This window comes from Pecten maximus, chromosome 11, assembly GCF_902652985.1.
Source record: "Pecten maximus chromosome 11, xPecMax1.1, whole genome shotgun sequence".
In the NCBI taxonomy this organism is placed as follows: domain Eukaryota; kingdom Metazoa; phylum Mollusca; class Bivalvia; order Pectinida; family Pectinidae; genus Pecten; species Pecten maximus.
In genome coordinates this window covers 37,890,634-37,916,659 of record NC_047025.1, presented here as the reverse complement: position 1 = coordinate 37,916,659, position 26,026 = coordinate 37,890,634, and the positions used below count along the sequence as shown (strand labels likewise).

The 26,026-nt window shown below is 38.3% G+C and overlaps 1 protein-coding gene across 6 annotated transcripts in view; it reads right to left on the bottom strand.

Annotated features, from left to right (window-relative positions):
• Positions 1-23,821, bottom strand: part of LOC117337638 — a 41,241-nt gene extending 17,420 nt beyond the window's left edge. For all 6 annotated transcript variants that reach the window (XR_004534886.1, XR_004534888.1, XR_004534887.1 and 3 more), the window contains exons 1-5: positions 23,457-23,821; positions 8,038-8,103; positions 6,568-6,811; positions 5,161-5,345; positions 1,272-1,474 (exon numbers count right to left, since the gene is read on the bottom strand). Coding sequence is in view for 1 of the 6 variants with exons in the window: in XM_033898716.1 (XP_033754607.1) it covers positions 1,272-1,474; positions 5,161-5,345; positions 6,568-6,811; positions 8,038-8,103; positions 23,457-23,487 (729 nt within the window). In the remaining 5 variants the exon portion in view is untranslated. The remainder of the gene's footprint in view (positions 1-1,271; positions 1,475-5,160; positions 5,346-6,567; positions 6,812-8,037; positions 8,104-23,456) is intronic.
• Positions 23,822-26,026: the final 2,205 nt, after the last annotated feature.

The window sequence follows — 26,026 nt, the reverse complement described above, 5'->3', positions numbered from 1 at the left end:
GTTATACTGTACACCCCACGACTGAGGTAACACTTATGACTCCCAACCTACGGTGTAGGCGTAGGAATAATTAGCACAGGCTATCTCGGTGGTGAGTGAATATATTTCGGTACTACTTTTTGTTCATATCGTGATCTAAACCAAACATTTCTATAATAGCCATCACACTCCTGTATCTATTATACACGTAAAACTCGAAATTCAATTTCCTTGACCACCCAACGACATTTCTCAAACTGACTCATATTTGTAGATCCCGAAGCTCGGTCGACCACCAAACGGGGATAGCAACACCCATTAAACCAGAAACTTTGCGTTTTTATAGAAATTTCAATTCAAATATCATTTCAGTTTGATGTAGGATAAAGTTTAAATGGTTGTTTGACTCCGATAAATGTTGTACTCATCCCTAAACACTGACAGGTGTTTCAAACGGCAATAATTAAATGGCGGAAAAGTCTGCACAACACTTGCTATCTGCAGATTGAGGTGCATTCGTCCCGGTATACAGCCATAATAGCCAGGCGTATTGTCTAATAGTCTTTCACTTCACAAAAAGGCGAAATATTTAAAAAAATGAAGATGGACAGTGATATTGTGGCATTTTATTTCTCTTTGATTAAGATATATGTGATGGTCCATAGAGAAATTACCCTGAAACTCCATACATTACTGGAAACTCGTAATCGTCTGTGTTTATAACGAAATCAAAGAGAGATAGTCGAGGTGGTCCTATCTGTGGGTAGTTTATCTCCGGTATGTCAAAACACTTGTGATTCCTCACTGATATCAGCTGTAGAACTTCACACCAAAATTATAGGATAACTTCACACTGATATTAGGCTACAAAACACCACAGCCAAATTATGGCGTAATTTTCACATTACAGATAAGACTGGGGAGACAGGTCGGATTCCCACAAAGAAATGGAACATGTTTTAACGGACCAGGGAGTACAATATGAAATGTAATCTAGCTCTGCTTGACTTACGTGTTAAAGACTGAGTATAGGAGGACAGATCGTGTTTAACAAATTGTGGTTTTTGTATATAAAAACCAGCAGGTTAGTGATTTCATGATATCTCTATGAGAAACAAATCATGAAATCAAGTTTTGTGAAAAATAATGAATCAGTTACTTGAATTTTCATTTTAAAACAAAACCAAAATAACCACATTGGCTGTTGGGAAAGAGTCGGTTACAGTTCAATTTAAGGAATTGAGGATGACAAAACAACAACAAGAATGATAATAATCGCATTATTGTCCTACCTGTATTTGACTCACGCTTGCGATGTGCCAGTCATCAAATGTGAGCCGGATGTGACCGTAGGGGTCAAGGTTGTGAATAGTGTAGGTGAAGGTCTCCTCGTTGAGAGCATAACCATTGGGAAAGTTTGGTGACGTGATGTGTCCGCCGTCAGCCGGATCAGACGATACTGATGACACCGAGCCTGTCCTCATCTCTCGCTTCTCTGTATCGACAGGAAAGGAGTGTAATTCTCATTTACAGAAATTGAATCATTTGAACACCTTAAGTCGCTTTATTGCATATATCTAATGCAATCAGGTTAGGAAGGATATTTATTTGTGTTTTTTTTTTTATCAAATAAACGATAAACAAGCAACAACATGATGTATATGGTTAATATAAGGCGGCATATCTAATATATAAGGGGATTTCAATTAGCTCTGATGTTATACCCTGACCTCTCTTTAACCCCAACACACCGAGATGATAATCCCTGTAACTGCCCCTGTAACCCATCATAATGGGTTGTCTCTAATAATCAGCGCTAAATATCGTTATCGATAGGTATATCCGTCAGGTCTATGATGGGCAGCGACTACCACTATGATACCATTGTGTGTAATACGAATATATAACCAATTTATATGTAAGTATTACCCTGCAGGTTATAATTCATCATTGTGGAATCAGGGGAGATTATCCGTATATTGAACCCGTTATTATCTTCGATTATGACGGTATCTATTCTATATGATATACATGTAACGAAGTGTGTCCGGTGAATCACTGAGGGGATAAAACAGAGCATCATCTCGTATGGAATAAAGGTCATACCTTGTATTTATACAAGTGATCTGTTGTTCTTTCATAATATTCAATCACCTCCTTTATGCCTTTTTTTTTTTTATTAAAGAGGTGCGCATTCAGTATGACCTATTCTAGTGAGAACACAGAATAAAGGGGTACTCTGTCCGGTATATAACACAGAATAAAGGGGTACTCTGTCCGATATATAACACAGAATAAAGGGGTACTCTGGTCCGATATATAACACAGAATAAAGGGGTACTCTGTCCGATATATAACACAGAATAAAGGGGTACTCTGTCCGATATATAACACAGAATAAAGGGGTACTCTGGTAGATATATAACACAGAATAAAGGGGTACTCTGTCCGATATATAACACAGAATAAAGGGGTACTCTGGTCCGATATATAACACAGAATAAAGGGGTACTCTGTCCGATATATAACACAGAATAAAGGGGTACTCTGTCCGATATATAACACAGAATAAAGGGGTACTCTGTCCGATATATAACACAGAATAAAGGGGTACTCTGTCCGATATATAACACAGAATGAAGGGGTACTCTGTCCGATATATAACACAGAATAAAGGGGTACTCTGGTAGATATATAACACAGAATAAAGGGGTACTCTGTCCGATATAGAACACAGAATAAAGGGGTACTCTGTCCGATATATAACACAGAATGAAGGGGTACTCTGGCCGATATATAACACAGAATAAAGGGGTACTCTGTCCGGTATATAACACAGAATAAAGGGGTACTCTGTCCGATATATAACACAGAATAAAGGGGTACTCTGTCCGATATAGAACACAGAATAAAGGGGTACTCTGTCCGATATATAACACAGAATGAAGGGGTACTCTGTCCGATATATAACACAGAATGAAGGGGTACTCTGTCCGATATATAACACAGAATGAAGGGGTACTCTGTCCGATATATAACACAGAATAAAGGGGTACTCTGTCCGATATATAACACAGAATGAAGGGGTACTCTGTCCGATATATAACACAGAATAAAGGGGTACTCTGTCCGATATATAACACAGAATAAAGGGGTACTCTGTCCGATATAGAACACAGGATAAAGGGGTACTCTGTCCGATATATAACACAGAATAAAGGGGTACTCTGTCCGATATAGAACACAGAATGAAGGGGTACTCTGTCCGATATATAACACAGAATGAAGGGGTACTCTGTCCGGATATAGAACACAGAATGAAGGGGTACTCTGGCCGATATAGAACACAGAATAAAGGGGTACTCTGTCCGATATATAACACAGAATAAAGGGGTACTCTGGTAGATATATAACACAGAATAAAGGGGTACTCTGTCCGATATATAACACAGAATAAAGGGGTACTCTGTCCGATATAGAACACAGAATAAAGGGGTACTCTGTCCGATATAGAACACAGAATAAAGGGGTACTCTGTCCGATATAGAACACAGAATAAAGGGGTACTCTGTCCGATATATAACACAGAATAAAGGGGTACTCTGTCCGATATAGAACACAGAAGGAAGGGGAGCTCTGACTGTGATTTGCCCTGTACTGCCAACGCTATGCGTACACATACTCATCACACCTCGCTCCAACACCAATTCCGGGCGAAATTGAAAGTTAGGGTGATTAAGTCAGAACGATATTTATTACTTCAATTAAACTGATAAGAAAAGGAAATGAAATTAAATGTACACGTGAAGTTAACACGTGATACGAATATTTAATGGACAATGTCATGTTTTGAAGTGAATTTGATATTAAACGTTTTGTGATCTGGCAAGAGGAAGGTGTTGATAACACATTGATCAGGGTAAACGACTGGGAACTGTTACCAAAATACACCACAAACACCTCAATAATGAGACGTTATCGACAGAGGTATTAGTCAGAGAATACCAACACAATTCAAAATTGGCGGAACAGGAATTCCGCACACTTTCCAGGTGGGTGTTTGAATTGTTTGTTGATAAAAGATTTTGTTTTTCGTTTGATGGCAATCTACGAAACGAGAAAATAAAATGGATGTCTGGCCAACACTGAAGCGATGTTTCGTTAATGACTTGACTGACTTCTACTGAAGAATTAAACAGTTCCTGGCTCCATATTGATTGAATAAGTTTTAGTTTCAAAGGCAATGACGAGTGTGGGCCAGCCAACGGGAGATGTGGACGGGCGAGGGCCCAGGAGGTCAGGGGCTGGTCCCGGTCTGTTTAAGAAGGTACCTTGTATCTTTTATAGCTTAATTAAACCTTTTTAGATAATACTTGACTGGTACAACGGAAAGTGTCATCTACTAAGCAAACATGTCGTTAGTGTCAAACATCAACGGCTGAGTTGGAAATTAGCACTAAGAACATGGACATCCAATACATTTCTGACAAATTGCACATGACTTAAGTAATAGACGCGCTGTAACGTATGTAAGCTAACCTCCTAGATTAAACACTGTGATCTGATCCCTACAGTAACCCCAGTCAAGTGGATTGCGCGTGAAGACCTGGTCCCTGTCACGTGCTGCAAGCACGAGGAAGGATTTTAACATTCCGCCAAAACTGTAATTCCATGTGCATGAATGATGGAAATAAAATTTCAAGTATGCAAAGACATATCAGAGTTTAGCTGATGAAGGTAATGTTACGAACTAACATCAAGGTTTAACAGTCTTTAAAACTGTTGATCAACCAATGATGTTCATCAAATACACACACCATTACTGGGATGTTCATCAAATACACACACCATTACTGGGATGTTCATAAAAGATACCCATCGTTACTGAGATGTCCATCACAGATACATAGGGTTCTCTTTGCATTGCCCCCCCCCCCGTATAAAGGAATTCCATGTATACAATTAACTGTTTTTAGTACAATGATTGGCCCCAAATGAATAGTTTGATTGTTTTCCCAACAACTTTGAACAGGAGGATTTTCCTCAAAGAACTACGTGACTATTGAAAGTGTGACACAGTTGAATTAATTCGATGTTTTGATGTTTTATTATATATCCGTGTTTACATCGTAACGACTTTGGTATTGCAGAGTGCGCAGTAAGGATAGTGTATACACGTACCAATTACCTGGTATTTGATCCGGAACCTCTTGCCCGTTTCGCCTGTCCCATTAGACATACAATGACGTATCCGGACACTAGATGATATTGACACATAGGTGGCGTTTGTGTCGTCGCTATGGTAGTTCCGTCGATAGAGGCCGTTGTAAGGTTTGTCTACTTCGTGTATTTGTACATGGTCACAACTGGAAAAAACATTGAATCATTTATACGTTTAACATATATAATCGTACTATAAAATCTTAATAATAAAAATATGTATAAACTAAGAAATGAACATACAAACAATAACAAAAATATCAAAACATTGATACCCAAGCAACGATAACAATTGCAGGAGGACAGGAGTACATCACAGAACGGCAATATCGAGGACAGAATCAGAAGACACACCCACACAATGAAAAAGGACAACAATAATTCAAGGTCCCCATACTAACGAGAAAGACAACAAAGAGGTCAGGGGACACCATAACAACGAGATAGACAACATAGAGGTCAGGGTTACCCATAACAACGAGAAAGACAACCGAGAGGTTAGGGGACACCATAACAACGAGATAGACAACAGAGAGGTCAGGGTTACCCATAACAACGAGAAAGACAACCGAGAGGTTAGGGGACACCATAACAACGAGATAGACAACAGAGAGGTCAGGGTTACCCATAACAACGAGAAAGACAACCGAGAGGTTAGGGGACACCATAACAACGAGAAAGACAACAGAGAGGTCAGGGTTACCCATAACAACGAGAAAGACAACAGAGAGGTCAGGGGAAACCATAGCAACGAGAAAGGCAACAGAGAGGTCAGGGGAAACCATAACAACGAGAAAGACAACCGAGAGGTCATGGGACACCATAACAACGAGAAAGACAAAAGAGAGGTCAGGGGAAACCATAACAACCGAGAATGACAACAGAGAGGTCAGGGACACCATAACAACGAGAAAGACAACAGAGAGGTCAGGGGAAACCATAACAACCGAGAATGACAACCGAGAGGTCAGGGGACACCATAACAACGAGAAAGACAACCGAGAGGTCAGGAGACACTATACCAACGTGTATTTTTGGTTTTGTTTTTGTGTTTTGTTCAATGACAAGTGGGATAGAAGTACTTGAAACCGTGATACCAGTATCCAAGTACAAACATAATCAATACATCTGATGGAATGATAGCTGGCCTAGCACTCCCCGTGGGATAACGACAATTCGGAATGTAATACGGGACAAAAATAGTGTCGCTCAGAGTTTCTTGATTAAATGTGTTTATGTTCCGTATCAGAGCTGTTTTTGTGAAATAGCATCAAATTTAATTTGGCGATATGCTGTTACATGAAATCATCACGGTAGATACTTTCTTCTATATACCTAATAGTTTTCCGGAATTGGAAAAAAACTCACCCAGGCATACACAAGTTCCGGTGTTTTGTCTTCCTGTGGGAAGGGCACTCTGGGAAGTGGACATCAACGAGTTGGAGGCGGAGTCTACACGTAGAACACGCCCTAATTTCCACGTTACAGGCGTGACCATGGTAATGATTGACAGTGTAATTGTCCGGGTAATCTAATGACGAGATGTAACCATAATCACCCTTCTCCACTGCTATCTTCACACTGCCGTGGATCTTCAAACATGAAGTCGTCCCTTATTAAAAAAAAAACAAAAAAACTTAGTGAAAAACGCGCAGTTGTCTATCAATTTCGTTACACTGAGTACAAAATGTACCCGGTGTGAGATGACCAGTTTAAAATGGCGGCAGTGTAAGAATTTCAGATCTTATTTGGCGATGTTTGTCGTGATTTTTGAGTAACGCCTAGACCCTATGGTAAATACATTGGCGATCTTCAACTTGTATTGTTGTTCTGTAATCAAACGACCAGTTTCGTGAGATGGTAGATTCACTAATTCTTTTGGGAACATTTTTGTGATTTTCCAGTCTAGACAAGCTAATCTGGTGTTAGTATAGAAAGCGAAGTGAAATGAGAGGTATGATTTTAACTAGATTGGTGGTAATCCTATATACAAGTCGTGGTCGGCTTCTTACATTCTCCATACTGTACAGTCAGTATGTTACCCAATAATCGCAGGAAGCCAAATGGGACGTTGTTTCTAGAGAAACTGAACTTGAAAATACCTGCCGCTGTCATTCTGGCAGTGTTAAATCATGACTATAAGAAGGTATCACAGTCTACGGTAGACTAAACATCAACCCCTAAATTATCATTATTGTGAAGAATTTCTCAGCTAAATTCTAATACTAGATTATTTCTCCCTGAAACTCTTTCAATACACTAGAGACGGGGTCAGTGTAGTGTGACGGAGACATCACATGTTGGTATATATCTATTAAAACCAAGGATATGTTGGTATATATCTATTAAAACGAAGGATATGTTGGTATACATCTATTAACACGAAGGGTATATTGGTATACATCTATTAAAACGAAGGATATGTTGGTATACATCTATTAAAACAAAGGATAATTATGTTGGTATACATCTATTAACACGAAGGATATGTTGGTATACATCTATTAAAACGAAGGATATGTTGGTATACATCTAATAAAACGAAGGATATGCTGGTATACATCTATTAACACGAAGGGTATATTGGTATACATCTATTAAAACGAAGGATATGTTGGTATACATCTATTAAAACGAAGGACAGTCCAATACAGGGTCTTGTGACCAGATGTATTAGGACATCAATTTCGGATGGCGTTTTTTTTTGATATGGTGAAATAATATTGTAAACATCAATAGTTCCATCCGAGCTCACACACAATTTCTCCTAATTCGAAATATATGTATATATGTATATATATAAAGAAGAAGATAAAAGGTCCCCGAGGGTTGACATACCTCTGTCTATCCCTGTAACCAGAGCCGACGCTGATCCGATCTTCAATAAACACATCGCCACTATACCTGTGAATAAATGGGAAACGATTAACAAGTATTCTAGAATTATAAGCACGTGTTACTCCATGAGTAAATAATACATATACCATAAAATAGACATTACATATCACATACAGTATAACATATTACATATCATATATAGCATATAACATGATCGGTTTGGTTTATTTTGTTTAAGTTGCTGTACATATTACATATTGATACAAAATGATAATAGTCTTCTTCAGTAGTCGACTTACGACTGGCACAATATCAGTCAATGAGTGCGCCCCTCTGTCAATGGGTGACAAATGTCTAACGGTCAGGGACCCAAAAGATTTTATTATGTCCCCAGTCAGCAGAACAATTCACTCGATGATTAATGACAATCTCTGGCCAATAACACTTACAAACGATTTTTACGGACATCAAACTTGGCCCTGACCTAGTGTATTTATAACATGGGTGTTGTTAGCCTTATCGAAACGTTTACCATCTAGATATCAACCTACAACATCTGAACGAAGTGACAAAGTACACACTTCACATTCGGACTAAATGTTAAAAATTACTGACCGCGTATATCGATCATTGTTACTGAGAAAGCGATTGTTAAGTGCGATAGGCAGAAGGGAGATAACTCTGGACTATAGCCATTAGATAGATGTGTATAACATCAGTTTAAAGTAATTGCTGGTTTCGATTTGAGATTTTTATTGGTGCACATTCATAAAACTGTATGCACTGCAGATCACGGATTGTACATCACACACTAGACCCTATACATAATGCACGCGGGGCGCGATATCAATCACGCCGTCCGCTCTATCTGGTCATAACCTGGTAACCTGATGTACAGCGTGCACAATTATACTGGGGTTTTTCATGTTGTCTGTATCGGAAATTAAAAATCGTTAAGGAGGAAAGTGTTCATCGTAACAAAAGTGTGTCTGCACTTTTGCGGATATTTTACACCGTCTAAAACTCCGGGGGTTATAATCACAGCATCTACTTCCGGAATGTGCCAATGTTTTTAATGATTGGTTATCACCATCTCGACAATATGGCGGTTGAACATTGAAACACGTAGCTGTAATTCTGTTCTAATATAGCGTTCAAAGTTGTAATTTCACTATCTTAACTGCTATTTTACTGCCAAATTCTCCCAGTGCGATGTGCTCGATTAGATACTCTCCTTTTGGTAGGCTTACATCGCTGTAATATGCATTGTCCGTAAAATTTTCACACTTTAAACTTGTTATATTCCAGGTCGGTCTCAATCCAACGTGGTCGTCATGACTGCCATCTATAAATGGGTGAGGAAGCCAAAGTGTTGTTATTTTTCGGACACGTCAAAACATCGACATTGAAGCAAATTTGTTTGGTTTGGTTTACATTGCTTGACCCCCTATAAACAACTAAGGTCATTTAAAAAAAGACTTCATCTAGATGTGGGATGCGTTGCATATGGTGAGTGTATGTGTCCTGCAATAATGACATTTTGTAACATTAATGTGCAATCATGGTTTTCCTGAACAACACATTCCATTGAGATAGTAATCGGTTGGAAGCCGACAATGAGTTGTTATATTTCCCTGCCTCGTCAAAACTCTGACATAGTAATTACGCCATTTTGTAAAATTATTGCACAATCATAATTCTCCTTAAAAAACAACAACAACGACATACTTCAAACCTTGGTTGTCTGCACCTTGTTGTCTGCACCTTGTTGTCAGCCCTTACTTATTACAAGCTCTATGCTTTCACCAGGAATTACGTGCAACGATTTACATTACAACCAATAACATATGCACATTAATACTATCATATTATAGTAGGTAAAGAAATACTACTTTTACGCGTGAACAATTTTCTTTTGAAACATAATTAGCAGAATAATGCATCTACCACACTTATAATCCACTCTGACAGATCTGTGAATGAACAGGATACATATTTCACGGGGGACTAGTCCGCGGGTAGATAGAGATATCAATTAAAATCACGCTACCTTCCACTGTAAGGGAAGGAGAGGAATAGGCAGGTATTACCACCGAGTCAACATCTCACTGTTACAGAGACTAGTTATCGGGCCCCCAATCTCCTCGTTATCCGCCTGTTAGCCCACGGAAACATCACGGGGCGGTGATGCTGTGGACTTTCGGCAGAGAACGAACGAGTCGCTGGCAGTTTTATAGACATGTCAACCAGAATTTTATACATCATAACTGATTTAATCAAATCTCAACCCATCTTGAAGAGTTAACTAAAAAGATATGTAAATAACATAAAAATTAGTTTTTATACATTTTAAGATGTATAACGATAAACCGTATGACTAAATGGGGAGTTGGATAGATAAAGTGAGAGGTTTATACCAGTCTATCTAAGATCCCGACATTACCGCGGCATTGAGATGGTAATGTCTCTCTAAGATAACAAGTAAACAAGAATCTGACACGGGCCTAGATGTATCAGATAGTGACGTCGTCACTGGCACGTCACGGCTCGTGGGCGGAGGCGTGTACGGCCTTCGATGACCAGTATACCAGTATTGCTCGTCCCGTTGACCAATACTTCTAACTATGTGTAAATGTTAAGAAAAGACTGTCATGTCTGTGTGATAGATGTAATGTGATGTTACGTCATTCTAGATCACGTTACTTTATACATACACACCAATCCCCGTAGTATTATTCTGGAATTTTATCTTTATCAAGCAGATCCCATAATCACGCTCTCCAGTTTCAAAATAAAACAAATCCAAAACAAACTTGCCGCAGCATGGAGAATTGTATTGGTATTGGTGTTGTTACATTCAAGATGTACCGGATGAGAACGAACGTGATTGTCGGTCAGTAAAATCATAATTATACTTATGAGAAAACTGTCGAGAATCATCCGTTAAGTATCCGTCACAATGATATTAACCGATTATACAGGCTCATAATACATTGATATTAACCGATTATACAGGTTCATTGCGTATTGATATTAACCGATTATACAGACTCATTACGTATTGATATTAACCGATTATACAGACTCATTACGTATTGATATTAACTGATTATACAGGCTCATTACGTATTGATATTAACCGATTATACAGGCTCATTACGTATTGATATTAACTGATTATACAGGCTCATTACGTATTGATATTAACCGATTATACAGGCTCATTACGTATTGATATTAACCGATTATACAGGCTCATTACGTATTGATATTAACTGATTATACAGGCTCATTACGTACTGATATTAACCGATTATACAGGCTCATTACGTATTGATATTAACCTGATTATACAGACTCATTACGTATTGATATTAACCGATTATACAGGCTCATTACGTATTGATATTAACTGATTATACAGGCTGCATTACGTATTGATATTAACTGATTATACAGGCTCATTACGTACTGATATTAACCGATTATACAGGCTCATTGCGTATTGATATTAACCGATTATACAGACTCATTACGTATTGATATTAACCGATTATACAGGCTCATTACGTATTGATATTAACTGATTATACAGGCTCATTACGTATTGATATTAACCGATTATACAGGCTCATTACGTATTGATATTAACCGATTATACAGGCTCATTACGTATTGATATTAACTGATTATACAGGCTCATTACGTACTGATATTAACCGATTATACAGGCTCATTGCGTATTGATATTAACCGATTATACAGACTCATTACGTATTAATATTAACCGATTATACAGGCTCATTACGTATTGATATTAACTGATTATACAGGCTGATTACGTATTGATATTAACCGATTATACAGGCTGATTACGTATTGATATTAACCGATTATACAGGCTCATTACGTATTGATATTAACCGATTATAAAGGCTCATTACGTATTGATATTAACCGATTATACAGGTTCATTACGTACTGATATTAACCAATTATACAGGCTCATTACGTATTGATATTAACCGATTATACATGCTCATTACGTATTGATATTAACCGATTATACAGGCTCATTACGTATTGATATTAACCGATTATACAGGCTCATTACGTACTGATATTAACCGATTATACAGGCTCATTACGTATTGATATCAACCGATTATACAGGCTCATTACGTATTGATATTAACTGATTATACAGGCTCATTACGTATTGATATTAACCGATTATACAGGCTCATTACGTATTGATATCAACCCATTAAGCAGATTATACACGACATGTCGCAGTCTTTTCCCACGACGCACGCTCTTATAAACAACATGAAGACCGATCCTTGTTATATAAACGGCGTACGTGAAGTAACGACTATGTAATCGGCGCGAGACTTTGACTCGCGTGTAGCGTCTTGGCACGTCCTTAAAGGTTAACGATGCCGAGTAAATACAGACAACTACCCACTTACGGAGGACGAGAGGTTTATTAAACATAAATACACTGCTAGCTCGGCAATAATATTTAATTAGAAAGGTCTACTCCCAGTTGTGTCCCTAAAGTACAAGACGCAACAACCCAGATTATATATGGCCACGCTACCAGATTCCTATCGTTCAGTAAGTATCGAAGACAACAAAACCATTCGTTTTCAATTTCAAACCATTTTACAAAGTAGATACAGCCCACACGTACATTGTATAATATACACTGTTACAAGACAACTGGACAGAGTTAACTTGATTCAATAAACGGAATTCAATAAAAATCGGTCAAATGGCAGGAGCACGCTCTGGTTATCAGTCTACTGGATATATTCTGGGTATATGGTTGTCGACGGATCTGGTCTCCAATGCCAGATATATACTGCAGATAGGTCGATATTTTAGGGGAGGAGAAGGAAGGATGCAAGGAGGGGCAAATTACCCCCGTATATCTCTTGACACTGCTTTACTGCGGGGTATATCACGGCGATGTAACAGAGATTACCCAAGCTCTAGGAGTTAATGCATTTTGTGGCCCGTTGTATAAATAAATATTTCAAAATGTATCCGGTAATACATCCATCACGGTGATATCGGATAGCTGGGTTAATTCTCAAATCACCAGGACTCGCGGGGCTACAGCCGTCGATCTTAAAATAATCTCAGACAAAGGCCTCCTCATACAGAAATATTGTATAACATTCGTACAACATGCATTATCATGCCTCAAGGCTGTCGGCTACTGAATCCCTTGTCTCCTACCATCTTTTATCAGTTTCCGTATTGCTGACGTCACTTCCTGTCAGTAACACACTGTCGAGGCGAATTCACTAGTTCATCCGAACGATATCGTGAAATCAATTAAAACATGTTCAGTGTGCGCAGCGTATATTAGGGATGCACAAGACCTGGTGGAGAACACTAGGGCTGCACTTGAAATATTTGCCAAAGTACTTAAATCGTTTAATGCTTTTAAGAAGAATCCCTGACATCGGTTGCTTTTCAACACGTGTACAATTTCAGTCAAATGTAAAACACTTGAAAATGTGAATGTCATCGTTAGTTTTATTGTAACACTTGTAGTGAGGATGTACTGGTCCGCTATTCCGTTTGGCGATTACAATTTTTTTTATCTAAATTGATCCCATACACGGCCTAATATTATAGTCGAAATACCGAACCCGTATCATGGCATCAAACGCCTGCCATCTTTGGTTTGTGGGTAGAAGTTATCACAATGATGACTTCATTGTGGTCCATAGCTAGTGATAAACGTCCTCCCTAATCGCTATAGACGTGTAAATGTTGACGTTTATTTGAGAGAGTTTTTATGTCTGGACAAGTGGCTTTCGTTGTGAGATCGCGGCACGCGCCAAGTAGACTAGTATTGCACGCGCTGAGTTAGGTGAGATTAAAAACTGTAAGCATGTTCTTTATCTCCTTAGCGGCTCGTCAATAGTCATTGGTCAACTGAAGTGCCTTTGTTACGTGACACTATGACTATTGCTAAACTAGAACAATGGTATTTGGGTACACATCCATGCTGAATTACAACTACACACTGATACACGAGAGGGTACACTTATTTTACTGAACTACACACTGATACACGAGAGGGTACACTTATTTTACTCAGCTTCACACTGATACACGAGAGGGTACACTTATTTTACTCAGCTTCACACTGATACACGAGAGGGTACACTTATTTTACTCAGCTTCACACTGATACACGAGAGGGTACACTTATTTTACCCAGCTACACACTGATACACGAGAGGGTACACTTATTTTACTGAACTACACACTGATACACGAGAGGGTACACTTATTTTACTGAACTACACACTGATACACGAGAGGGTACACTTATTTTACCCAGCTACACACTGATACACGAGAGGGTACACTTATTTTACAGAACTACACACTGATACACGAGAGGGTACACTTATTTTACTGAACTACACACTGATACACGAGAGGGTACACTTATTTTACTGAACTACACACTGATACACGAGAGGGTACACTTATTTTACTGAACTACACACTGATACACGAGAGGGTACACTTATTTACATTTGTTGACGTTATAGATTCTATCACGTGATACAGCCTGTAACAGCGACTATTTCAAGTGTACGTTATATTCCAGGTCACAGGGTAGGAGTTTGTGGGTTCCATTCAAATCCAAGCGATGAGAATTTGTGATTACACAAACAGAAACATTTCAGCAGCCTTTTTTTAATTAATAATTGTCAGATATAGAAATCTTAATATAAAAATCATACCATGGTGCACTAGTACATTATTTCACTTCTCGAAAGAGATGGTTCGTATTTTAGAGCGTTCTCTTTTCGCAGGGAAGCGATTTTTAAAACATCAATTTACTTTCAAAATAAGCTCTTTATTATAGTGATGTACATATAATAGGAAACAAACAGTCAAAAAATCGGTGTTTATAGAAATTATTTCAATAAAAATATAATACACAATTCTATATTGAAGATGGAAGGCGCAAAATATAAAAGTACTAGGCGGCGCCACAGTCGCAATTCGTCGGTCACCGTGAAACCATGTAATTTACATATAAATACAAAATAAATGAATTCAATAAAATTTAGAATTCAAAAATGAAGAATGGTTTAGTATACTATTGTAATAGGAGATAACATAGTGTCATAGTTATCTAATACGAGTCTCTGTGATTACTCAGTGGGCCACACAGGGACCCAACCAATGGTCTATATATATACGTGTATATAACCAGAGACATATATACAGCTGTATATATGTCTCTGATATAACTTTATTAAAAGTTATACTTACATATATAGACATACATACAATATAAGTATATATAGTATCAATGCTTTAATACATATATACGGACTGTGTGTTGGATATCCGTGCCAAGTCACAGTGTTGTGGTGTTAGTTCTGTGCCTGCCAGGACCAGGTCATCTACTATAACAGGTTCTGGACGATATCCTAACCAATATGTAAAGCTGGCAGAATGATGTTTGATGTGGCATGGCTTCACGTCTTCAATGTAAACAGGTTTTCGGACATCGACAAGACTTTACATACTGTCCAGCATCACCAGACTGGTCTTCCGTTAGATGGCAATAAGTTGTTTTTATTTTCAAAATTAATCATTCGAATTCAATGGGTTTGTAATCAGTAATTCATATATAGAAAAGTAATTAACTAGACATTCTCTCAAACTTATCGGCAGGGAACAACCAACCAATTGAAAAAAATATATTTTTGAAACAGCCCCTGTGTATAGAACGTTGAGCCAAGGATAAAATGTCTGGCAGCCACTGATTGGCCAGTATGTTATGAAGTGAGAAAATAGATATGTAGCCTGATAGGTAACTATCAATAAGAAATGTTGATATAAATTTCTTAAGTCCGATTGGTTTTTTTCCCAAAAGTTCACGTAATAATAGTAAACAGGTAAACATTTAAGATTTTTGAGAATTTTTACTGCGAAATTCACCTATTTTCAAAATGGCTACCCTGAGAAAATTTGAGCTGAAGGACCCAACTTTTTTTTTTGATTAGGTGTTATATCAGACCCTAAACTTTTGTTATAAACCATAATCGTCATATTCAATTCAAGAATTTGAATGAAATAATCCAAAACGTTAACACTAAGGTCTATGGGAAAACAATTGGTTGGTTGGTCTCACCGTTTCCTTGCATATGAAATATAGTTAATATGAGTATGGAATTACCGGACCAGAGAACTCCTAATACGTGGTAGACCATCATTAGCCGATACTGGTGTGGTTTGTAGGTAAATCTGATATGATAATCGTCTCCCCTTCCTACTCACAATAACAAACAGCACGGGAATTTGATAGGAATATTGAGATAAACAGTCTGTACCAACACTAGTTTCGTTTATAGATGATGGTTTACAGCCTTGCTACACTAATACCTGAACTTCTTTGAACTTGTGTTGATAAGTCCACGAAAGGATCCGAGGTACAGACTGACGCTCGGACAGGAATATGACGTACCGTGTAGCTGGTTATTTTCAAGAGGATTTTATCGTTTCTTTTTCGATTACATGCTGAATTATGTGTGTTACCTGTCTGTTACAATGATATAATGACCAGATATGAGAATCATTTCCAAAATATTTCACAACTAAAAAACAAAAACCTGTCAATACAACCGATTCACCCTATGACCAAATCCATTGTGTTAATGCACGGTTGTTAGTGACGTGGGCGGCTTGCGTGGATCAGGGAAATACTTGCACACTCATAAACGACACTGATTTATGTTAACGCCATCTGTGTACATTGGCCATGCATTTCTATTGAGATTTCTCTCTTCGACATTCATCTTCCCTGGAAGGACGTGTAGAACATCTATAGATCTCGTCAGTATGACAGACACGAGTAATGTACGAGAGTTCCGTACCTGTCGGCCTGCCTTTACGGGGGATACCCGGTGGAACCGTGATCTATTGAATCAGCTGTCCCGTCCCTCCTCGTTTCCGGAGATCCCTACTCCGTCACAGTCAGGCTGGGATGCCGCCAGGGCGGGGAAGGGTAGGGGAGACAGACACCCACAGTTGTCGTAATTGACATGCAATCTTTAAAACGTTAATTGCACGCCATAGCGTTCCTAATTGGCTTTTTGTTTGTGGCACGTGTAAGTGCGCTATAGGTATACAATTGGCAACCCGCTGGTCACGCGCCCACGTTTAAAAGGCTACAAGTGGTGTTAAGTTTTCTGGCATATCGGTAACGACACAGGCGGCAAAGAACATGTCGAACTTCTATTGGTACATCGAATACATCTCCGTCAGACAAAAGCTTAATTTACCTTTCTTTTGTCACAAAGACAAACACGTGAATACGATCTTGATTAGACCGTGTAATTTTTTGAAATTCTTACCGACGTAAGGAGACGTTTAGGAGATAAAAACAGCCATAACCCGCCGGCGTCCCTGTCCCGTTATCGATCTCTGGGACTGATGTATGTGTCTGTACGTAATATGGCGTTGTACTGCAGAAATTGTTCCCACTTATCAGTTAATGACACATCTAAAGAAGTTACCGTAAAAATGGCCAACCTCAACTCGGCACAATCGACAGTTAACTACACAGTAAAACAATCCGGAGTACACAAACAAAACACGCTAATCTGACAGTAGTGAGCGAGCCTAGACACGATGTTTACCGTGCCAAGACGGACGAATATGATTCCTATCCATTGCGTGTAGCTGTCCATGTAGGTTTTACGTACATCAAGAACCAGTTACTCAATCTTACCGAACCATAATGAAAATTAGCAATTGATGAGCAGGAAATTAAGGACGTGCAACTAAGTAAAGGCCTAGATATCATATGTTCTTGTGGGTAGGGATTGGATCCTTCACAAAATCACATCAAAAACAATTACTGGCACCGAACATTTTATCTACGCAATTACGATTGGGCGGAGAATTAGTCATTTTTTACGGTAGAACAATTGGCCGGGGTTTGGATGATTAAATGGCGACCGATTTGTACTTTTATTGCGTCGTCACCGGAACTGTGATGTACAGTTAAACTGACATGCTTTTCTAACGCCAACATCACGAATCCGAATACTGCGGCTACCCGTATTATGTCAATAGGTTATTAACAAAAAACTAACAACCGTAATTCAGTACGATGTTACGTAGAAGGTTTTGTAATGAAAACAAAGTGTCCGCCATAGGGCGTGATATTCACCAGGCGCGCGCGCAGGATTGTTAACATACTTGACTTTATCCAGGTCGCTGAACCAATTCAATACATGAACTAAAGAATTTATACACGTAGTCATCAAAAAGTTATTAACTTCTGGGATTCTGACAGGCTTTTGGTCACCTAATGGTCAGTTCAGAGCCGACAGTAATCCGGACTCTGGGCAGTAGGCGCCATTGCGGATTAGTCGCAGCGGACGGTAATTTTAGGCGGTACAGGAAGTGATTAGAACGTGAGATAGCAGTCAGGCGAGACAAGTCACAGCACCTGTTGATTCTAATGAGTAAGGGCTGCTGGACAGGTAGCCATTGGTCATTGTATTCCTTAGCGGGGCGGAATTCCGGTCGGACAATTATTCTAGCTAACGCCATGCAGCCTTATGCTGTGGCTGAGGTGTTCAGACGAGGACAGAAGTTTGTACCCCGACACGCAACAGCTTGTCACTTGTGTCCGGCTAGCTAGACTATAATGTCAATGCTCGAACTTTAAACCCGTTAAAACACTGCATGCGTTTTGGTGCTACCCATGGCAAGTATTGTTTTATACGAGTGACCGGCATCTTAAGTGGATCTGTAATTCTTCCAAGGTTGACCAATCTTAATTTCTATGACAATTTGAAAGAAACATGCTCATGTTTCATTGCAGGATAATATAAGTACCAGCCTAGCAGATTCCGAGTGCCTCTGATGACGCACATTTTTAAAACGCACGAGAGGGGCAGCTCACGGGACATGAAAACCAGTCAAACTTGGTTTTCTCATAAAACTTCGGCAATAACCCTGTTTTGAACTGCGCCACAATTACCGATAATTGGGCCTGTGTTTTAGACCGGCTATGATGCGTTTGCCATCTTCTTGTAAATTGCAATTACTGAGGCGTTAGCGTTTTTTTGTAAAACTGTGTATAAACATGTATTCTATCCCTGGGGATCCCGGGAGGGACGGGAAAACTAGGGAGGGGTACATGGACATGGCAATAGGCGAAACGGTCCTCAAGGTCAATGTCAGAACTCACTGACCACAAACGGAGGCCCAATAACACATCTACCTAGGAGAGACGCCATTTATAATACTCTCGTACATACACATGTTGTCAGTTCTGTGTTCCTTTTATGTTTTTTTCTCCGCGTGTGGTTATTTAGTTTTCTGTCTGATTTTTATTATTCTGTCGTTCAGATCAGCTGCGAACGGTTAAAGTGTTTACAGAACATGTCAGTAGCTGTCACCGTCGATGGTCGGATCCGTCTGTAAGAATGAACACTTCCGCCGCCATAGTTGGCCCAGCGGGTGGACACACGTGCGAACTGTACTCTAATAAGTGTTTAAAGGTTGTAAGAAAAAGCAAATATTTCAAAAAATATATTTGAGAATAAAATGCTCTTGTAAAACATTGAGTGGATACCAGTAGAAAGGAAACATTAAGGTGACCTGACTGATCGTAAAATACCGAAAAACAGAGTGGTATCCATCCGGAAAATACCGGAAATCAGACTGGTACCCATCCGGAAAATACCGAAAAACAGAGTGGTACCCATCCGGAAAATACCGGAAATCAGAGTGGTACATATCCGGAAAATACCGGAAAACAGAGTGGTACCCATCCGGAAAATACCGGAAAACAGAGTGGTACCCATCCGGAAAATACCGGAAAACAGAGTGGTACCTATCCGTAAAATACCGGAAAACAGAGTGGGACCTATCCGGAAAATACCGGAAAACAGAGTGGTACCCATCCGGAAAATACCGGAAAACAGATTGGTACCCATCCGGAAAATAAGTGATAGTGTTCACGGTCACTGTGGGAAGTCTCGAACGCTCAGCTTAACGGATTGTTAACGGAGCAAAGTGTTTCAAAACAATTTCATGGGCATACAATTCACTGCAATACAACAAAAAGTTTATTGATATATTTTGACAACTTCAATGCGTCAAAAACCATTCCAACTGGGAGACGAAATGCAATCAATCAAAGAACGAACGTTTATCTTGGGATAAGAAACCGGCTATAGTTTGATGTCGGATAGAGAAACACAACCGCATAACCAAATAATAACGGTAAAAATAGTGACCCTTCTTGGAATTGATAATGTACATTTCGTAATGAAAACTATTGATCTAAAACACATATCATTATATACAGCATGTTGTAATGGCGACTGAAATAGAACGTGCTTTACGTTCAGCGGGATAATAACTCTAGAGACGGTCTGAATGTATCATTTCATATGCGTGACAAATTGGGTACTGAATCAGATATTTATTTTAGTCTATAGTAACAATTTATCTTCCTTTTTATTGACGGGTATACCTACGTTAGTTGTTGGTGTTTGTTGGACCACCTAATCACGGACTCTGATCAACTGTATGTTGTTAGCGATACCCGGATACAATTTCTAATTTCCTTTTCTACCACCTTAAATTTAATTGTATAAACTCCAAAATATGAACCTTTAAAGTTAAAATGGAACACTTGGTGATTGCCTTCAAGCCAAATGTCCGATACTGGCTATTTTTCGTCGATTATTGACGATCTGTCGTTAGTATTGGTAGATTTCTATGTTTACCCGACAGATCGGATATTTTATTCAGCTTTAAAGAGTCATAATTTAGACGGCCAACTTGTAACAGTTCTGGATATAGGTTTTATATCATTATGTTGCCCAGAAAAATCTATCTATAAAATGTTTATCAGATAACCCACGGAAAATGTAACAAGTACCTATAACATGTTCAGTTATGCATGAGTTTCCGTTTGTTGTCCGTCTGAGATAATATCTATCGAATTATGTTTTTTTCTAAAGTTAACATATCAGATCGCACTATTTATCAAAGTCATTTTCAATAATTTGGTCAGATGTCATAAATGTGTATGCCCGGGGGTCTGATGACACAACACCTAATCCTGGTGACGTCGCCTATTACAACGTGACAACTCATTATTTACCTCGGCCTGACATCCACAGTGTGCTGATATCATCTCGTGCCCGTGAGAAACACGGTCTAGTTCTAGTAAAACAACTTTATTGTTACACAAGTACATATTATCATGTATGTAATCGTACATTATAGGTGACATATTGAGGACAGCCTACTTCAATACAATAAAAGATGTTATTGTTTATTGGGGGAAAGCCCGTACAATCTACAATCATCGACCCGAACCCAAACTGTTGTGTTACTTCACACACAATATATTGCGATGCTATCCATAAGGCTGATAACACTGTCTTTAGAAATATGAAAGTATATATTGAATGATGAAGATACGTACACGTGATAGACTCGTCCTCAACCGTTTATTAGCCTGTCAGTGCCAGTGACAGACTGCACGTGCTCCGGACACTATCGCCCAGACACAGAAATTGATCGCTGTTCGATTCTAGATCAACCATTTCTTTGCCACACATACATACGTATGTATATGTATACATATTTATAGACACCGGTTTATAGTAGATTAGTATGTCTAAACCAGGGCCAAGCTTCCTTTAGACCAGCCACACCGTAACAACTGATAACATGACAGAGCCATTCACGGATAATCACACAAGTCAATTACTGGTGGACATTTCACAAATCTGATCTACTCGTAATTAAAGAAGGACTTTCCGTAAATCTGTCTTATACGCAATTACAGATGAACTTTTCCTTGAATCTGTCCTACTCGTAATTACAAATAACTTTCCGTAAATCTGTCCTACTCGTAATTACAGATGAACTTTCCGTGAATCTGTCCTACTCGTAATTACAAATAACTTTCCGTAAATCTATCCTACTCGTAATTACAGATGAACTTTCCTTGAATCTGTTCTACTCGTAATTACAGATGAACGTTCCTTGAATCTATCCTACTCGTAATTACAGATGAGCTTTCCTTGAATCTGTCCTACTCGTAATTACAGATGAACTTTCCGTGAATCTGTCCTACTCGTAATTACAGATGAGCTTTCCTTGAATCTGTCCTACTCGTAATCACAGATAACTTTCCGTATCTCTCTTCTACAACGCGTTATTACAGATGGACGTTCCGTAAATATTTTTCTTTTATAACATGTAATTGTAGATGGACTTTCCTAAATTCTGTCGTATACGTAATTACAGATGGACTTTCCGTAAACCTGTCGTACACGTAATTAATAATGAACTCTCGTAAATCTAACCTACACGTAATTAATGATGAAAATTCCCTAAATCTGTCGTACACGTAATTAATGATGAACGTTCCGTAAATCTACCCTACACTTAATTAATGATGAATTTTCCCGTAAATCTGTCGTACATGTAATTAATGATGAACTTTCCGTAAATCTACCCTACACGTAATTAATGATGAACTTTCCGTAAATATTTTTCTCTTATAACATGTAAGTAAGATGGACTTTCCGTAAATCTACCCTACACGTAATTAATGATGAATTTTTCGTAAATATGTCCTACACGTAATTAATGATGAACTTTCCGTAAATCTACCCTACACGTAATTAAGGATGAACTTTCCGTAAATCTGTCCTACAAGTTATTAATGACTTTCCGTCCTGTGCGTAATAATTACAAACTGTCAGCAGTCACTGCCACCAAGTCATATACATTGTATATCATACAAGGATGATAATAATTGACAGTTCTTTACATCAAACAAGTCGTGGTTATTGCTAAAAATGGAACATATACTCTAAAGAAAACACTGGTCATTCGGCGGTTACCAGGGGTGATCAATTGATTTAGAGCATCTGTCTAGAGTTCGGAGGTCCCGGAGTTCGATTCCTTGTCTGTACAGATATATTCAAACTATATAATGGTAATTATAAATCCCGTCTCTATATAACGCCTTACATCCGGACACTCCAGTCTCCGTGCAGTACCTGTACTTTCAAGAATAAGCTCGTTATCGCTAAAACTGCACACATTTTAATAGTGAAAACGCATTTCACGAATGGCTTGATTTGATGAGGTTGTGTTACAGTATAATACGTAACAGGTTATGCTGAAGCACGTTCGTGTTATATCAGGTTGATATATATATTTTCCAAGCGCATTATAATCAATTATTTTAAACTTAATCGAACAGTGCTCCAAGATGCAACGCGTGGTTTATAGGTGTGTCAGTAATTGAAAAAAAACCCAACATATATCAAAGTGTTATTTTGTATAGAATTAATACAATGAATTGTACGTACCAAGTAAAAGACATATGTCCTGTCCGGCCATACCGCCACTGTTGTATAGTATCCAAGGAGTCGTGTGCACTGCTCAGCCGACCCACACAGAATCAGCGCCTCTCTCTCCGGGACTAGGTCTTGTATGTGGAGGGGTAGTCACCGTGTTAACGAGATACGCTAACACTTCATCATATTGTGATAAACATCCATCTCGTGTCAATACAGTCGCATTTAGAATAATGGACGTTATCGCTGTGCTTTATCTTAATTGTAGATTTATCTGTAGGCTGTAAAAATCGGTCTGGTGTGGGCTGGTCAGCATGCCCTGCCCCGGGTTGGACTTCACGCTCCAGTTAACGATTCTTCAGTTTTTGACGTTTCAAAATATTATAATGAGTCAACATTCTTTTGCAAAACTTGCCATCGTGAAAAGTTAAGAGATGATTTTGTTCGTATCTCCCTGATTAATATTTGTATCCGACTAAAGAAGATAACACTCCGTGTTCCCAAGGTTAGACTTGACACAGATCCCTGTGACTTAGATACACTTGTGTGTGTCTGGTGACAGCCGGTAGTCTATCGCATACAAGGAAAGGGGGGTATCAATCGGATCACTTCATTATATAACAGGACTGCAACAGTTATTTAACATGTACATAGCATGAGGATAGCATTGATTACTCTGAGGGAGAAACCCTATCGTCAAGGTTTGTCTTGATAGGCCCTAAATTAGACCGTTGATGGGCAATTACCTACACAAGGGTTGTCCCAGTGATCATAACTCCCCGATATACGTTGAAACTCGTTTAAATCAGAGAAATGAAATAAGAACCATGTACGGAGACGGAATGTGACCACATGTACAGGGTACCGGAAGAAAACAACGATCAACATATTGTTAGATTCTGTGAAATAAACATTAACAGAAAATCAATAAAAACAATCCGATCAGCGGTATGGAAGTCCGTGTTAAGATATGATGAAACGCCTTCAAACAAGATAAAATTTTTAACGAAACAAAACTAACGAATCAATAGATAAATCAATAAATCAATAAATAAAATAAATAAATAAATAAATAAATAAATAAATAGATAGATAAATAAATAAATACACCATGATGAACTGACATAAATTAAATAAAAGCAAAAACTGTTCACGATGATAACAATATAAACCACCAACCATTAGTTGGGCGATTTAGAGAGATGTTAAACAATTTAAAAACATAATGTACGTCAGGAAATATACAAAACAACGTGCACATATAATGATTGTTTCAAGGAAACTGTACGTAGCACGTGTATATACACCTATTGTTTCTAGGATACACCATACTGTATATATATATATATGTAGAAACAATAGGTATATATACACGTCCGTACAGTGTATCCTAGAAACAATAGGTATATATACACGTGTTCCGTACAGTGTATCATAGAAACAATAGGTATATATACACGTGTTCCGTACAGTATATCCTAGAAACAATAGGTATATATACACGTCCGTACAGTGTATCCTAGAAACAATAGGTATATATACACGTGTTCCGTACAGTATATCCTAGAAACAATAGGTATATATACACGTGTTCCGTACAGTATATCCTAGAAACAATAGGTATATATACACGTCCGTACAGTGTATCCTAGAAACAATAGGTATATATACACGTGTTCCGTACAGTATATCCTAGAAACAATAGGTATATATACACGTGTTACGTACAGTGTATCCTAGAAACAATAGGTATATATACACGTCCGTACAGTATATCCTAGAAACAATAGGTATATATACACGTCCGTACAGTGTATCCTAGAAACAATAGGTGTATATACACGTGTTCCGTACAGTGTATCCTAGAAACAATAGGTGTATATACACGTGTTCCGTACAGTATATCATAGAAACAATAGGTATATATACACGTCCGTACAGTGTATCATAGAAACAATAGGTGTATATACACGTGTTCCGTACAGTATATCCTAGAAACAATAGGTATATATACACGTGTTAGGTACAGTGTATCCTAGAAACAATAGGTATATATACACGTCCGTACAGTGTATCCTAGAAACAATAGGTATATATACACGTGTTCCGTACAGTGTATCCTAGAAACAATAGGTGTATATACACGTGTTCCGTACAGTATATCCTAGAAACAATAGGTATATATACACGTGTTCCGTACAGTGTATCCTAGAAACAATAGGTATATATACACGTCCGTACAGTATATCCTAGAAACAATAGGTATATATACACGTGTTACGTACAGTGTATCCTAGAAACAATAGGTATATATACACGTGTTACGTACAGTGTATCCTAGAAACAATAGGTATATATACACGTGTTCCGTACAGTGTATCCTAGAAACAATAGGTATATATACACGTGTTACGTACAGTATATCCTAGAAACAATAGGTGTATATACACGTCCGTACAGTGTATCCTAGAAACAATAGGTATATATACACGTGTTACGTACAGTGTATCATAGAAACAATAGGTGTATATACACGTGTTACGTACAGTGTATCATAGAAACAATAGGTATATATACACGTC